This window comes from Bos taurus, chromosome 19, assembly GCF_002263795.3.
Source record: "Bos taurus isolate L1 Dominette 01449 registration number 42190680 breed Hereford chromosome 19, ARS-UCD2.0, whole genome shotgun sequence".
NCBI classification, from domain to species: domain Eukaryota; kingdom Metazoa; phylum Chordata; class Mammalia; order Artiodactyla; family Bovidae; genus Bos; species Bos taurus.
This window is the reverse complement of record NC_037346.1, coordinates 55,433,782-55,450,479: the sequence shown is the minus strand read 5'-3', so window position 1 is coordinate 55,450,479 and position 16,698 is coordinate 55,433,782. Positions and strand designations below refer to the sequence as shown.

Sequence of the window (16,698 nt, the reverse complement as noted above, 5' to 3'; positions counted from 1 at the left end):
GAGCGAAGTACAATTACGGCAACAGAAATGGGTCTGGGCAGGCAAAAAGCTGACTCCTGCTCCTTCAAAACAAACAAACAAACAAAGGGACTAACTAAACGGGACAAACTCATTATAGTGCCTGAAGCTGGTTTTCATCAGTACATAAACATTGGGTGTAACTTTTTCCTTATTTATATTCTTTTTTTTTTTTTAATATGGTTAGGTTTTCTTAGATGGAGAGTTAAATCCACTTCAGGCAAAGTCAAAATAGAATCATGGCTTCCTTTCCTTTAGCCTCCTGTTCTGAAGACTCATAATTAATTATAATGTTCTCTTTGATTGGTATTTTAGATCCAGAACTTACAAAGTTTTTCAGAAACAGAAATTCTCACAGTGAATTCCTAGCAATATTTATTTACCGTTCTAAATTCTCTGGCCTGTCTTCAGTCTGCTTAAACTCCTAGTTCTTCTCCCATCCTGACAATTCCCAAGCACAAAACTTGAAGGTTAAATCTAATTCAGAAGATGGAAGCTCAGTGTATATAAATAAACTTTGTTTTTAAATATCTAGAGTTGAGAGCCAGTACCTGTATAGAAACAAAGTTTCAGTTAGGTCAATCAATTTATGGAAAAACATTTTTTTTTTTTAGTTTTCAATATTGGTGTCTGAGAAAGTCTCATTTTCTCCTTTCGATTATATTTAATGTACATTAACATTAGTTTACATCTTCAGAAAGCCAAGTTTTTGGCCTAAAAACGTAGGGAAAGACTGTTGGGCTTTTGGGGTGGGTTGGACTGGAAGGAGGCATGAAGAGATTACATTACACTTCAATAAAAAGCAAAAAAAAAAAAAAGTAGAGCGGCTTGAAAGTTTAAAAAAAATAAACAATTTTGAGTTGAGCAGCTTAAAAGACTCTGTTTCCTATTTTGATCACTGTGTTTCTCGAGATGACCACATCTTTCAGAGGAAGTGAGTCAAAGCCACTGTCTTGCTTTTCCAGCTGAGCATGTTCAGTTTCAATGAAGTAATGAATGAACTTGGCCGCACCACCCCCCCAAGACTACAACAGCAAATAGAGGCGCCTCAGCCAATCAGCTGGCACTCAAGGTTTTCAAGTTGAGTTCAAACAGACTCACGGGAGACCAATCAGATGGCGCGGCTCCGCCCCAAACGCCGGGTCGGGGCCAATCAGGAGCCCAAACGAGCCAAAACACAGCGTCTGGCCAATGCCCGGGAGCCCCACGGCGCCGACGTCCGCCAATGGGCGCGGCCAGGCAAAAAGAGAAACAGTGCGGGCCCGCAGGCCGCAGGATTCGAATCGAACGTCCGCACGGGAACCGGGCCCCGGCCGAGCGGAGCGGGCCAATCAGCGGCGGCGGCTCTCGGCCCCCGAACGTTGGGACACGCGGCCCCGCCCCGCGCTGTTGTTTGTGGTGTCGGCCGGCAGCGCGAGTCGGACAACAACACTCGCCAGGCGGGCGGCGCGGCGGCCGAGGGTCCGGAGGCCGCGGGCGGCGGCGGCGAGCTCGAGCGGAGGGCAGCCGGCCTCCCGCGGCCGCCGAGCCCGGGAGTGCGCGCCGGCCGGAGCCATGTCGGTGAACATGGATGAGCTGCGGCACCAGGTCATGATCAACCAGTTCGTGCTGGCCGCGGGCTGCGCGGCCGACCAGGCGAAGCAGCTGCTGCAGGCGGCCCACTGGCAGTTTGAGGTGCGTGCGGGCCGAGAGCCAGCGCTCCCGGGCGGTCCCGCTCGCTGGCCGCCGGCCCTGGGGTCGGGGTGCAGGCCGGGGCGACCGGCCGCGCGCCGCGGAGGGAGAGGGGGCAGGGAAGCTCTATGTATATCGCCCGGTCCGGCGATCGGCGCCCGCGTGGGGCGCGGGGCCCTGCCGCCTGGCACCCTCGCGGGGTCTGGGGGACGCCCCCTCCGAGCGACGCGTGCCTGCCGGCTGAAGGGTCGGACCCGGAGGCCGGGAGCGCAGCGCCACGGACACCGCGGAGGGTCCCGGCCGGTGGGGTCGGTGGGGTCGGTGGGGCCCTTGGGCTTCCTACCTTCGACCCCCGTTAACCGCCACCCTGCCGCTGTGTTTGTCCGCAGACCGCCCTGAGCACGTTTTTCCAAGAAACCAACATTCCCAACGGTCACCACCACCACCAGATGGTAAGTGTGGCCGGGCACGGCGGGCGGGAGGGCCGGTCTCGCCGCGGCTGCGGCGCACCCGGGGCGGCCGGGCGCGCGGGCCGGGGGCCGCTGTCAGGCGCCGGCAGTGACAGCCATGTTGCCGGGGAGCGCCGCGCCGCGTTGTAAACAAAGAGCCAAAATGTCTTCCAGGAAAGAGCGGCTCCCGGGGCCGGCCGGCTCGCCCAACTTTGCGGTCAGGCCTCCGGGGCCATTGTGCCCCGTCGATCTTCCTAGGTCAGGGGCCAGGAGGGTGGCTGGAGGAGTAGCCAGGAGGCAGGTGTGGGGAGGGGGCTCAGGATAACTGGATATCGGGGGAGGGGGAGGGGGAAACGGAGAGCGGGAGCGAAGGCCGGCCCCCCCCCCACCCCCCAGGGGACTGGGACCCGGGGGTGTCTGTTTATAGAGCGCCACTTCTTGCTGTTGAGTGGCAGCAAACCCCCGCCCAGCCCCACCACCGCTTCCAAACAACCCAGCTCTACGGGGAACAGGAAAGGGACAAATCCACTCCGGCCTGGGAGCTGGGCTCTTCCTAGGTAGTTATGTCCACTCTTTCCTGTTCGTGGGAAAAGACCTAACCCCGAGCCGCCTGGAAGACTTACAGGTTTTTGACTAGATAAGCCAAGAATGCGTTTAATCTCTGTAGGTGAAGACATACAAAGCACAGGAAACAGAAGTGGTTCAGGCCTGAATTTGCTTTCTTCTCTTTTCCAAGCTGGCGCCAGGCCTGGGCCTTTGCCCTGCTGGCCATAAGGCGTCCTGCTCTCCACTGGGCTCAGGACATCCCTTCCCTTTAGAGGTTTGAATGCCTCCTCTTCCCCCTCTAGTCACCAGTGTGCCCTGCTGGGGGAGGAGGGCCCCCCGATAGGGATCGTAAAACACACTCCAGATCTGTTGCGGCTTCTGAAGTGTATTTTTTGCCATTTCTCACGCTCAGTGTCCTTGCCCACAGCTCCCTTCTCAGAGTGGCCACTTTGCCTGGAGAAGCTGCCGTGGGTTCCTCTGCTGTGTCTTGTTCTTGATGCCATGTATTCATGTAGTTACAAAGGACAAGTGGTGGTGGGGGTTCTGTTTTGACCCCTTTAACCAGCTTTTCTCTTGGAATGGCCCGTTGTGTATAAATCAAAAAACAAAACTGCATTGGAGTATGATGAGGATTATGCCGGCTGCAGGACTGTGGCGGTTGAGGCCAGGCTCTTGGTAAAACAAGAGGGGTCCATCTCCAGGGGGGCCTCCACCCGCACCTGACTGAGAGGAGGCTGCCGCGTGAGCCTGGGAATGTCCTGGCTCCGTGTCCTCTCAAAGGGGCCCTTGAGGTTTGTTCCATCAACTGGTCATTTCAAAAGGCCCAGGCTTCCGGCTCAGCGGCTCTGTGCTGCCTTCAGCAGAGAGGCTCGCCTGCGAGAGCCAGGACTGGTGATCCTTGCAGGTTCTGTGGCTCTTTCCCGCAGGGTTTGTAATCCTTTTGAAGCTTCCCTCGAGGGCTGTTGCCGGTTCTGTAACAGAGGGTATGATTGTTGTCTCCCATGAGTGTAGCATGTATTGAGTACCTAACCAGAACCTGAGCGAACACCATCCCTGCCCTCTTGGAGCTGGTCATTTTTTTGAGAGATAATAAATCAAAGGAAAATGTTACATAAAAATACCAAAAGTGCCCCAGGCCATGAGTAACTGATAAATAGCTGTCCCGTAGATTACTGGACATCAACAGTTGGAGGCATCTTCCCAGATAAGAGGGGGATGGGCTCCCGGGTTAGATTTGGAAGGACCAGGAAGAGGAGAAAAACACTGGCCAGGAAACAGTGGGCTGTTCAGAGCGGGCAGTGGATGCTGGGTGTGCTTGAGAGCTGGGACGCGCTCTCCGTAGCTGTTAGAAGCAGAGCTGGACTTTCACAGGACTTGGTCCAAACCCCTGGTTTCATAGAAGCAGAGAGAAGCTCCAGAGAGGTTAAGGAAGTTGCTTGAGCTCACACAGGCAGGCGGGCACGGGCCTGCTCCGGATCGCTGGCTGGTGAACTGGGGAAGTCGGTCACGATGTTGTGACGCAATCGGCTCCTGCCCCCACCCCCCATTCATTGTTTCCTGCTGCCGAGAAGTCAGCCCTGGAAGGCGGGTGGTGGTGGGGGAATAGTGAAGGGAGGAGGGAAGTGGTCTGGGTGGGGCCAGGCCTGCTGCCTTGGGTCCTGTGGCCTCCCGGGAGAGGACATGGGTTGGAGCCCCAGCTGCTGATGGTGGGGGGGCGGGGTCAGCCCAGTTAATCAGAGAGGGTTGCCCTCCCCCCCACCGCCGTGGGCCTGTCCCCATTTGGGGGCTGGAGTTTTTAACTGCAGAGCTGTGTAAGCTCCGACTGCAAGGTGAAGAGTCCTCAAATCTTGCTCCCTGAGCCCTGTGCCTGGGGGAGGGGCTGGTGTTGCTAAAATTAGGAGAAATTCAAAGAAGGGCTCCCATGGCTTCCTGGGAAAGGGAGAAGCGGCCGTGGGGGTCACAACAGGCTCTGTGCAGGCCGTGTTCTCTGCTGCCTCCTCCCTGGGCCCCTGCGAGGTGCTCCTGGATGGCACCTCTATGCTCCCCACATGGCAGGGGCCGGGGGGGGCGGGGGTGGTCTGCCATCCCTGGTGTTTGCAAGGAGGCTGCCAGTTACGGCACACCAGCCTGGCCCCTGCCCTTCCTGGCTGGAGTCCCTGCTCAGGGTTGTGGCAGAAGACAGCAGAGGTTGGCATGTTTGCAGCTACCCCCGGGAAGAGGGCTGAGAGGGGCTGAGTGGACTCCCCCAGACACTGGCAGCCAGTCGCTGGGGACACCGGAAACCGACATCCCTGGTTTTTGTCCTCAGGGGAGCCTGGGCATGAAGTTACGCTAGATTGACTAATTGCAGAGGAGTAGGGGCTGGGTGGAGGTTAAGAGCTTGGGCCTGCAGACCTGGGAGTCCCCCAGGTTCCGGCTGCTCAGCTTGCATCCTGCAGTGGTGTGCTTTAAGTATTTGGCTATATCAGGTCTTAGTTGAGGCAGGCGGGTTTAGTTTCCCCGTGGCTTGTGTAATCTTAGTTCCCTGACTAGGGATTGAACCTGCGTCCCCCGTATTGGAAGGTGGATTCTTAACCACTGGGCCACTAGGGAGGTCCCTGCTGTGCTGTGTTTTGGGTCAACTGATTTGAGCTCTGGGGCTCGGTTTCCTCATCTCTAACACAGAATAATCAGAAAGACCTGGCACCCCCGTGAGGAGTGAGGTGACGAGGCAGAGGCCCTGACGCCCGCCAACCAGCACTGCCGCCCGGCAGGCACAGCTCCCCCTGGGCTGGCCCTTGAGGGAAACCCCGGATCTGGCTGTCTTCCCTTGACTGGCCACCCCGGGACATCTGAGGGCAGGTTATTGAAGAGCCAGCTGGGTTTTCACCCAGGCTGAAGCGCTAAGCAGTGGTGCCCTGGGCTTCCTCCCTTGTCTCAGCTTTAATCTGACACCCTAGCTCCTGGCTGGAATTAACCATTTGCTTCTGACACTGGGGATGTCATTCCCAAGCATCAAGAAACACTCTGGGGACTTCTCTGGTGGTCCAGTAGTTAAGACTCTGTGCTCCCAATGCAGGGGGCTTAGGTTATATCCCTGGTCAGGGAACTAGATCCCACCTGCTTGCAACTAAGACCCAGCACAGCCAAACAAGTATTTTTTCAAAAAAGAAACACTTTGGTTTTGACAAAAATTGTAGGAATCCATCCCCATGGTTTTGGTTTTTAGTGGCTCCGTGCAAGGGGTTTTTGTGCTGCTGAAACCTCTTTCGGACTGAACAATGGGAAATAAAAGGGTCAGGCCTGGGTGAGCCCCACGGGAAGGCAAGCTCTGTAGGACCTCGGATTGTGGCTTGGGGATCTGGGAGGAGGGCCCACGTGGGCAGCCCTCGAGACCCCTGTGTTCTCTCCCAGCAGATGTGTACCCCCAGCAACACACCTGCCACACCGCCCAACTTCCCTGACGCGCTGGCCATGTTCTCAAAGCTTCGAGCCTCCGAGGGCCTGCAGAGCAGCAACAGCCCCATGACCGCCGTGGCCTGCTCACCCCCTGCAAACTTCAGCCCCTTCTGGGCCTCGTCCCCGCCCAGCCACCAGGCCGCCTGGATCCCGCCCTCCTCCCCCACGGCCCACAGCTTCCACCACCTCCACCACCCACAGCCCACGTGGCCCCCCGGAGCACAGCAGGCGAGCACGCAGCAGAAAGCCATGGCGGCGATGGACGGCCAGAGATGAGACTGGATGCCGCCGGGCGCTGGGCTGGAGCTGGGGGGCAGTCCAAGGGCGGGCGGGGGGGAAGCTGGGCGCGCGGGGGTTTCCTGAAGATCGCACTGGAAGATTTTATATAAGAGAATTTTTGTGGGTGGGGGGACAGTAAACTTCCTGAGCCACTTGGATCCTTCAGGAGTTTCTCTTCAGGCAAGTTTTTTTTTTTTCCCCCTCTTTTTAATATATAACTATAATATATATATGAATATATAAAAATAACTAATGTATGTGAGAACGGGGCTGGCCGACGGGGTGTTGGGTCAGTGGGGAAAGGCCAGAGAAGCCACCCAGTGGGCCAGCACCCCTTCCTCCAACCCCAGTCCCAGGGCAGGTGCTTGGGAGCTGGGTGGTGTGATTCTGCAGTCAAGTGGTGCCTGCTCACCGCCTCCTTTCAAAGGTCACACCTGGAATCGGGCGAAGGACCACGGCCTTCCCACTCCCCGTGACAGCTGTGGGAGGCATTCCCGGCAGTGCTGGGTGGCTGAAGGTGTGGGGGCCGCTGCCCACCCCCGGTCAGCGGTGCTCTGGCCGGCGTCGCCTCAGCGGCTAGCTGTGCAGGGCTCGTGTAGGACTTGTGAGCTGGCCCCCAACCCAAAGGCCGCCCAGCCTCTCCCACTGTGTGCTCGGCCGTGGACAGCAGAGTGGAGGGCTTGCCTTTGGATGGAGTTCCCAAATCAAATCATCTCACCAGGGTGAAATTTTAATTTAAAACTTAAAAGAGACTTTTCTAACTTCCCTGGTTTGCGGTGCCTTTATTTGCCTTGGTACAGAGAGCGTGCTCCTTGGGCAGAGGGGTGGGGGGGACCCTTGGCTGTGCTGTGGTTCAGGGGACCAGCCCCATGGCCATGCGGCGGGGTTGGGTGTTCTGACAAGGGGGGCTGAAAGGTCGGATCCGGTTGGGGTGGGGAGGAGGAGGAACAGGTCCTGGCTTGGTCATAGTGACCCTCTCCTCTTGGCCCTTGGCCACCACCTCACAGCCCACCACAGGCTGAGCCTTAGCCCTGGAGCAGCCCCTATCTTTGCAGTTGGTGGTGGGGGAGCTGCCTGCCTGCCTCGGGGGGCCCGATGGTGGCCCCACACTTCAGCCTGTCCCCCCCGCCAAGGCATCTTTCTGCCCTCTCTGCTCTTCCTGCCCTCAAGCTCCTTCGGGGCACCCAGTCCCCATGTGCGTGTTGTGTGGCCACGTCCAGGAGGTCAGCTGCAGCTCTCAGGGAGCCAGAGGCCTGAGTTGGGTCCCCAAGGGGCCTGGCTTCTTCCCCTTCCCGCCTTCCGGCGCTAGGATGAAGCGGTGATGGCAGTTCCTGGCCTTGTGGGGCCCTTCCTCAGACTCCCATCCAGGTGGCCAGGTGGGTGTGGAGCCCACCCGCCCAAATGCAAGATTTGGGTGGCAGGCTCCAGGCTTGGGGTTCCTTCTCGAGCCCCTTACCGCTCCCCCCCAACCCTCAGACCCCTCCAGCACGTGTGAGTAGGTGTGTTCCCTCCTGCTCGGCAGCCCGGGCCTTGCTGTCGACCAGGCCTGCAGGGTCTGGATGTTCAGACCCAAAGTGCAGGAACACCTGGGGGTGCCCCAGCTGGCCCACCCTCCTCCTGGGCCCTCATGTCTTCATGGGGTCACTGCGGGCAGCCCCTCCACGAGTGTGGAGCAGGACTGGGGCACAGCTGCCCTCGGCTGCTGGCTCTGCGTGTGACCACGTGCTCGAGGCTGGGTTTGTCCTTTCGGTTTTGTTTCCTGGTTGGAGACCCGTGGGACTCCTCCCACCCGCACCCCTCACTCTGCCCACCTGTGCTTTCCCAGGCTGGAAGGGGAAGCCCCTCGCCGGCACGTGGGCGGCCAGTGCTGGTTGAGGGCGGGCGGGCGGCCCAGGTGCGGGAAGGCGGAGTGGGGGCCTCCTTGTCCTTTCAGGGGCATCGGTGGCGGGGGGGGGGGGGGGGTGGGGGCGCCTGGCTGCTCCTTCCTCCTCCCCGCCAAGCTGGTGAGTTTGGATTCTAGGCCAGGACACTGAGCAGAGGAGGGCCTGGGCCTCGCCTACCTCCCGCTTGCAGAGCAAAGGGTGCCAGGTGCCCGCTGGGACTCCGGGGTTCTATGATGAATCAGATCTCAGCAGATGGGGAGAGAAGGGGGGTGCCCCTTCCCGTAGGGAGTGCCTGCTCCACCCATGACACCCCCAGCGAGCCCCACCCTCCAGTGAAACCCTTTTCTGGGCTATTTCCTGCCACGCCCTCCTGTGGCTCTGTGTTGCCCCTCCCCTCACACCCCTAAAGCAGGCCTCTCACTGGCAGAGGGGCCTGGGGTGGGGGGCAGGGAACCCCACCTTTGAGGAGGGGGCTGATGAGAATAGATCTGAAGGCAAAAAACTGCTTCCATGACTATCCGGGTGGGACGCAATTCTTCCCTTGTCCCTGGGGCTTTGGGGACAAGGGCTTGTCCCTTACGGTTGCCTCGGGTGGGCAGCAGTGAGCCCCCTCGTCTGTTGAGGCTGACACGGAGCAGGACAAGGGTCAGGCCTCAAGGCCGTCAGACACGGCCAGACTCCTCTTCTGGGGAGGGAAGGGGAGCAGGGACATGGCCTGACCCAGCAGCCCCTCTTGCGTCTGTGGCAGCTTCCAAGCGTGACCCCATGGACTGTAGCCCGCCAGGCTCCTCTGTCCATGGGATTCTCCAGGCGAGAATACTGGACTGAGGTGCCATTTCCTTCTCCAGGGGACCTTCCCAACTTGGGGATCAAACCCGCGTCTCTCGCATCACCTTCACTGGCAGGCAGATTCTTTACCACTAGCACCACCTGGGTAGGCCCCTCGTTTTGCAAGCCAGAGAAGATGGCAACCAGGAACCTTCCCAGGTGCTGGTGGCCCCATCTTCCCCAGAATGTGCCAGGAGCCTGCCAGCGGCCGCCCTTAAAGCTTTGCCCCAGGGTGCAGCCCGAGCATCTAAACCCTCCACTGCCCTGGGTGCTTACCCAGAGGGAAGGCGGTGCCTGTGCCAGAGAAGGCCTCAGCACCGGTCCAGCCAAGGTCGGGAGAGGGCCAACAACCCCTGCAGGCCTGCCAGTGCCCGGGGCCTGGGGTCTGGCCTGCGCTGCCGCCTCTCTGCCCTGGGTGCTATACTCAGTCCTCTTGAAGCCCTGGTGCCCTCAGAGAACAGCTGGCCCTGTTTGGGGGAGCCACGTACATCAGGCTGCAAGAAGTCTGCTGTCCCACCTGAACCAGGACCAGAGGAGCCTCGTGGCCCCGAGCTTTCTCCTAAGCGTTTATTTATAGCTCTGCTCAGTGAGCAGAGGTGGCCCGCGGCCCCCGGGTGGGCTCCTCGAGCCCCTCCCCAGGAGCGGCCCTGTGCACATCCAGCCCCGCTGGCAGGTTTGCCTCCTCGCCGGGCAGGTGGGCTGGGTTCGGCTGGGAGAGACGGCCCTCGGTGGAAACAGGTCTGTCTTTCTGATGACAGGAAGGAGCTGCGGGACAGGAGGGGCCCCGGATGGCTCAGGCTGACTCCCACGCCCACCGGCAGCCCACCTCGGCTTGCCCAAAGCCCCACTAACCAGGCTGAGCCAGGACATCATGCTGGAGGGTCAAGCTCTCCTACGAGCCCCTGAGCCACACTCCTTTATACTCTGAGTTAAAATAAGTCAGGGGCCAAGAGCCTGCCTCTTTGTTAACATTCCCCCTATTAATACAGGGACTGTTAGGGCCACACTGACTTAAATCAGGGCAGGAATTTCTCTTTTAAGACAGCCCCCGCTCCTGCTTCCGTAATGTGTCTTTGGAGTGGACACTGGGGTGCCAGGGAGAAGGAAGCTAAGCTCCCCCAAGAACAGTCCTGGGAGCCAGAGCCGCAGGCCGACGCTGTCTGCCCCCTGCTGAATCCTCCAGCCCAGGCTGTTTCCCTTTGTCACCAGCGCTGGTTCTGGGGCCAGACAGCTTGGCTTTGAGCCCGGCTCTGCTGCTTTCTAGCTGTGTGACCTTGGGCATGTACTTTAACCTCTCTGTGCCTTGGCTTTGTCTGCTGTAGGTGGGACCAGCAATGGTCCCTATCTTTTAACACGTGAGGATTCAAATTACTGATTCACACGTGTAAAGCTCTTCAGCAGTGAGGAACCCTTGGCAGAGGCGAGGCTGCACATCGCCACCACTGCACTGGTTTCTGCCTCCTGCAGGCACTGGGGGCTGGAACTGGAAGGCTTGGTGCAGAGGACCTCGGGCTGCGGCTCTAGACCTGGGTGGGGGTGCGGTGGGGCTCCCTGGGCCTCCAGCAAGTAGCTGCAAAGCATTGTGGGTACATAAGGTTTCATGAGAAGAAACTCAGCAGCTTTCTTAGACTTTGCAGGGGGCTTCCTAACTTAGCAGCCAGAATCCAGCACCCTTTTATTGACAGATGAGGAAACTGTCCAGGAGGAGGGGGAGATGTGCTCAGAGTCACCTGGAAGTGGTCTAGCCCCCTGGCTCCAGGCCAGTGCCCCTCTCTGGCCCCCATGGGTAGCCAAACCCCAGGGGAACACTTAGCCCTTGGGCTTTCAGGCCGGATTTGGCCCCTCTGGAGAAAGCATGGACGCTGGGGGCCTCGCAGGCCCAGGAGAGTCGGTGCGTGTGAGCAGTGGGGAAGGACTTGGGCCTGGAGCCAGAGCTCAGGCCGCAAGCCCGCCCCTGTTTCCTCTTCTGTGAAATGGGAGCAGTGACAGTATCTGCCCACAGACCTGGCACAAAGCAGGCGCCCGGGAGGGAAGGGTTTTCTCTCTCCTCCCTCACATCCCATCCCTCGGCTCCCAGGCCCTTCTTCTCTCCGGGGGAATAGGGTATATTCCAGCCACAGGCAGGAGAGGGGCCGGGCGGGGCAAGGAGGAGGGTCGGCAGACAGTGCCGCCCAGAAGGACCCTCCATCCAGGGAGGAGCTACCTGAGTCGCTGGCAGCCAGCGTCTGGGCGCTCTGAGGCCGCAAGGGCAGCTGGCCGCTGTTGCTGAGGGACTGCTGCCGATGCCCGTGTGGCCGGGACTGCTTGTTCTTGTGCTTCATCCCCGCGTCTGATGGGAGACGGAGAGGGGAGGCTCAGTTCTGAGACACACTCTGAGGGGGCCGTGGGGATGGGGAGAAGGGCGGCGGGCTGCTGGTCTCAGCCTGCCTCAGCGGGCGCCCTTCTCAGTCTGAATTCGTGGAAATGCCCTTTATAAGCAAGCACTTTGCTCATTGGAAAAGACCCTGATGCTAGGAAGGACTGAAGGCAAAAGGAGGAGGAGGCAGAGGATGAGATGGTTGGATGGCATCACCGACTCAGTGGACATGAATCTGAGCCAACTCAGTGAGATAGTGGAGGACGGGAGCCTGGCGTGCTGCAGTCCCCGGGGTTGCAAAGAGTCAGACATAACTTAGCGCCTGAGCAACAACAAGCACTTCATCCCCCTGTATGTCTGTCTGGCCATCTGTCCATCCATCCATCCACTTACTCTGATATCTACCCACGGACAGCAGCCCCATGCCAGGTGCTGGGTGAGTTCTGACCCTGGGTTTACAGTTCGGGAGGGGAAGTGACTAGAAAGATGCACACACACCTGCTAAGACCCAGAGGGAGGTGACAAAGCACATCCAGGATGGCCAACTGGAAGGGGACATTCCAGAACACGAGAGGTTCACAGAGTGTAGGGGCTCAGGAAGAGTTTTGAAGAGTGGGTGATGCTGGGATCAGAGGCTTAGGTGGAAAAACTGGGGTGACAGCCTGTGGATGAAGGCTGGCCAGAAAAGATGGGGCCACGACATTCCTGCTAACTGGCCAAGACTGGACAGCTGTCCCCCTCTGCAAACACTCACCTGGGGGCATTTGGAGTCAGGGAGGTGGAGGAGGAAGGCAGTCGGGGTCTGGTGGCCCCAAGAAGTGCTGGGGCCTCCAGGAGCCAGACAGACCCTGCGGGACCCAAGCAAGGAGCCCGAGGGCCTCTGGGCCATCTGGACACTCACTGTCTTTGTTCAGGAGGTCCGGCAGCCTTGTTTCCATCCGTCCCTTGTAAATATGTCCATCCAGGCCCAAGATGTCCACCTCGTCGTGCTGTGGAGATGGGTGGGTACCCATGGCCACCTGCCGCCTGAGCGCCCCTCCTGTCCCCTCTCTGAGTCAAATGGTGCTCAGAGCCCTCGAAGGGGCTGAGTGACAGGGTGAAGGGGATGGGCCAGATGGCCGGGAGGGCTGTCTTCTTCCCAGGAAAGGAAAAGAACCTGAGGCTTTGACTGGGTCTGATTAAGAAACTGCCCCCGAGGCTGAGGGCTGAGCAGGGGACTGCTGGCGGCTTTTCCGGAGGGACATGGGAGTCTGGGGGCCCCTGGGGGAGCCTCCCTGGAGGCTTCCAGGAGTATCCCCACCTTCATGGCGATCTGGATCTCCTCGGTGGGGTACAGTCCCTGCGAAAGGTGCTGCAGGCGGATGCGCCGGTAGGGGTAGGTGAGGGTGTGGCTGCCCCCGCAGGGCCGGGGCGCGGAGGAGTAGCTGTAATCAGCCATGTCTGGCAGCCTGCGGTGGAGACGGCGGAGTCACGGGGAGCGGGTGTGTCCCGGGACACGCCTCGATGGGGGTGGGGGGTGGGGTGCAGGTGAGGGGGGTGCTCCAGGGGCCACCGCTTAGCCAGGACAGGGCGGGGGGTGAGCGAGCAGGGTGGCCTCCTGAGGGACACACACACACACACACACACACACACACTCTCTCTCATACACACATTCACACACGTGTATTCACAGATCCTTAAACACACATTCACACATAAGTTCGCAGACATACACACATTCTCTCACACACTCAATGCACACACAGGCATTCACACATTCATGCGCACATTCACGCGTACACACACATTCATCTGCTCATACAGTATACATTTAACAGTGCTCTCACACTTGTTCACACGCATTCACACACTCACACATACACATTCACATACATGTGTTCACAAATTCTCAAACACATTCGCACATATGTTCACACATTCACAATACACATTCTCTTGCATTCTCTCAAAAACACACACATAAACATTCACACATATAATCACACCCACATTTTCATACACACTTACACGCACGCTCACATTCTCACAGACATACACAATCACATACTCTGTCCTACATGGAGGCCCCACTCTACACACACACACACGGACACACACTGCCCTCCCCGGTGCCCCACTCTACACACACACACACACACACACACACACACACACACGGACACACACGGACACACATTCTCTGCCCTCCCTGGTGCCCCACTCTACACACATACACACACACACACACACACACACACACACTCTCTGCCCTCCCTGGTGCCAGGCTCCCAGGCCCAGCCCGGCTGCCCACCGTTTGTAGCAGGGGGAGCTGAGGCACTGGGCCTGCAGCAGCTCGCGGATCATCTGGCTGCTGGCCTTGATGGAGCCCCCAAAGTGGATCTGCACCTTCTCGATGTCCAGGAGCATCTTGGAGTGCATGGTGCGCAGGCGCCCCACGCTCCGCTCCACCTGCCCCAGGTCCCCCCGCGGGAAGCCGCTGCTGCCCAGCTTCAGGCTGTGGGGTGCGGGCCCAGTGGAGGGGTGAGCCACGCCCCAGCACCCTCCCTGGGAAGCAGGGCCCTTTGGAGTGGGAGCCCCCTCCACCAAACCCCAGGGACCAGGGCCGGGCTTGCCGGGGAGGGTTTCCTGAGCCGAGAGCGTGGAGGAGAGCCAGAGAAGAGAGCAGCCCAGTCCGTTGGACCCCCTCGCACCCCTGGCCCCCGTGGGCTCCAAAGGCAGCTTTGAAAACCAGCCTTTCTGCTGAACCCCCGGCCTCAGGAGGTGGAAAGCTGTGGGGAGGAGGGCAGGAGCCCCTGAGGGCATGAAACACACCCCCTCCCAGGCCCAGTGTGAGCAGGGAAAGGGCCAGGGTAGGGGGGAAGTCTCAGAGGCAACGTCCCACCAGGACGCCTGGCAGGGGCGCAAAGGCAGGTGGTTACTAGGTCTGCACCTCCTGCTCTGGTGCTCCTGCCCTGCGAACAGCTGGGAGCTGCTTCAAAAAGTGCCCTAGCATCACCCCGCCCCAGCCCCCACTCTCGCCCTCCAGACCCCCTGCAAAGCCCTCACAGGACCCCGCGGCACCGCCGTACTTGCGGCTCTGCTGCCGAACCTGCTCCAGTTCAAAGACCGTGTAGGGGCGGACGGAGCGGTGCCCGGGCAGGCAGGGGCCCACGGGAGTCATGGGGATGACTCTGGGCAGGGGCAGGGAAGGGAGGAGGGTCAGAGTGAGAAACTCCAGCATCCAAACCCATCACCCACTCCTCACGCTCCACCTGCCGGAGGAGCCTTCCCACCCCAGGGGCTGAAGGCTGAGGGCTAAGAGCAGCCCAGGGCATAGAGTGGACCAGAGAGGGAGGAGGAGCAGACGAGCTGGAGGCAGGCAGGGAGGACAGAAGACGCCCCCCATCACGGCCACCCTCTGGGGGTACTCACTGTCCAGTCACAGGTGTCTCCAGGGGACGGTCACATGAGAGGCAGTGGAAGTGTGCCAAGAGCTGCCTGTGAGGGATGGGACACACGCAGAGGGTGAGAGCCCTGCCCAGAGGGCCCCAAAGGGAGGGATGGAGAACTCAGAGGGTTTGGCTGGTAGGCTGGACACTCAACGCCCAGGGGGACGGGGCCCCAGGCCACCGGAGGCAGGTCTGGGCCCCACTCCCTGCACACATCAGCTACTAGAGATGCCCACTTCTGGGCACACATCTAGCGCCCATCTACCCTAACCCAAAGCCAGCAGGGCTCTCAAGGGCCCCGGCGGGTGGGTGCCCTGTGTAAGCCTTGACAGCCCTCTGGTGGCCAGGAATGGAAATGCTGGGACTCGAGGCACCCCCAGGAGGAGTTGCCCCCGCAGGCTCTGCCTCTGGTGGGCTGGGGCCTGTCACCCTGGGAGCTGAGCTCTGGGGGCTATGGACCCCCTCCCACCTGTGCCCAGAGAACCTTACGCCCCGCTCCCTTCCCTGTCTCTGCTATAATATGAATCGGCCTGAGCTACAAGAGCTTTTCAAGCTCTGTCCCTTGCTATGGCCGGACAGTCCCAGATAGGATCTGCCAGTCCCTCTGAACACACATGGGGACCCTCCAGCCGGCCCACCCTCGCCCCTACCGGGCCTCACCTCCGCATGGCGGCTGCCTCGTCCGCCTGGTAGAGTGGAGAGCGCTCTTTGAGCTGCTGTCGCAAGGATTTCCACCGATCCTCCAGTGACTGCTTCACCGGGTCCAACTCCAGGCGGTCCAGCTTGGGGGAGGAAGTGGGGGACGGGGACCAGGTGAGCTCTGAGAAAGCAGGTGGGGGTCTGCAGTGCCCGGAGGAGGTGGCGTTGCCCGGGTCACCTTGTTGTCCATCTCCACCAGGAGCTTGTCCAGCATCTTCTGCCAGTCCTGCTCCTGCCCCGTCATCTTGGCCACCAGCTCCTGCATCATGTGGTTCAGCTGCTCCGTGGTGGCGTCGAACTGGACGCGGCTCACTTTGGCCGCCAGGGCACTCTTGTCAGCTTTCTGCCCAGAGACGGGGATGAGATGCGCTCCCACCAAGATGGGAGAGAGCCGCGGCGGGGCCCTGCTCCACGTAGCTCAACTCTGATGCTGAGCCCACATCCCACCTTGGGCTCCTCTCCTCTCTCTGCTTTTTCAAGAGTGGGAGCGATGGGACCTCCCTGGGTGGCCTTTCTTCAGGCCTGGCCTTACCACATCGATTTCCATCTCCAGGTGTTCCCTGTCGGCCTTCTCCTTCTCCAGCTTCTCCAGACCCTGGTACAGCACCTGGGAGGCCGAGGGAGCAGAGAATAAGGAGCGGGGAGCCGGTCGCGCCCCAGCCCTGCTCCCCGCCACCCTGCCAGCCCTCACGTCAATGTCCTTCTGCTTCTGCCGATGGTCTTTGATGAGGTTGCTGGTGGTGACGTTGAGTTTCTCGCAGTCGCCCTGCACCTGCAGGATGGCGCTCTGGACGTGGCCCAGCAGCTCTTCATCCTACGCAGGACAAAGGCAGGCTCCCTGGGGCGGCCCCTCCATCCCCACCTGGGATATTGCCACCCCCCCGACAGGGGAGCCCTTAGAACATCACCCAGTGGACAGGCTGACATCAGACCCCACTCTAGGCCTCCTGGGTTGCCATCATAGCCCACTACCACCTCTCCATGGACTAGCCTCCAGGGGGCCCATCCATTGGTGCAGGTGATCGGTAGAGGTGGTGAGCTGCCCCGGGGCCCCTGAGAGTTGGGATGTGGTCTACAGTCTCCCCTCCTGCCCTGGGCTGAGT

General features: G+C 59.8%; 2 protein-coding genes across 5 annotated transcripts in view; one reads left to right on the top strand and one right to left on the bottom strand.

The window, feature by feature from the left end:
• Positions 1-1,438: 1,438 nt before the first annotated feature.
• On the top strand, positions 1,439-7,166 carry UBALD2 (UBA like domain containing 2). 2 transcript variants are annotated; one of them, XM_002696168.5, is made up of 3 exons: positions 1,439-1,692; positions 2,079-2,141; positions 6,081-7,166. In XM_002696168.5, the coding sequence occupies exons 1-3, from the start codon at positions 1,573-1,575 to the stop codon at positions 6,396-6,398; spliced, it is 501 nt and encodes a 166-aa protein (XP_002696214.1). In that variant the 5' UTR covers positions 1,439-1,572; the 3' UTR covers positions 6,399-7,166. The 2 variants fall into 2 exon arrangements, with proteins under 2 accessions (XP_002696214.1, XP_005221366.1); XM_005221309.4 differs by having other exon boundaries at positions 6,078-7,166.
• The window catches only part of QRICH2 (glutamine rich 2), a 30,188-nt gene continuing 20,076 nt past the window's right edge, over positions 6,587-16,698 (bottom strand). For 2 of the 3 annotated variants that reach the window (XM_002696205.6, XM_059878631.1), the window contains 11 exons: positions 16,287-16,409; positions 16,128-16,202; positions 15,774-15,938; positions 15,557-15,678; positions 14,880-14,945; positions 14,537-14,638; positions 13,759-13,962; positions 12,769-12,916; positions 12,370-12,457; positions 11,316-11,441; positions 6,587-9,877 (listed from right to left, as the gene is read on the bottom strand). In XM_002696205.6, coding sequence (XP_002696251.3) covers positions 9,696-9,877; positions 11,316-11,441; positions 12,370-12,457; positions 12,769-12,916; positions 13,759-13,962; positions 14,537-14,638; positions 14,880-14,945; positions 15,557-15,678; positions 15,774-15,938; positions 16,128-16,202; positions 16,287-16,409 — 1,401 coding nt within the window. In that variant the 3' untranslated portion in view covers positions 6,587-9,695. The remainder of the gene's footprint in view (positions 9,878-11,315; positions 11,442-12,369; positions 12,458-12,768; positions 12,917-13,758; positions 13,963-14,536; positions 14,639-14,879; positions 14,946-15,556; positions 15,679-15,773; positions 15,939-16,127; positions 16,203-16,286; positions 16,410-16,698) is intronic. The other variant, XM_059878630.1, reaches the window with a different exon arrangement.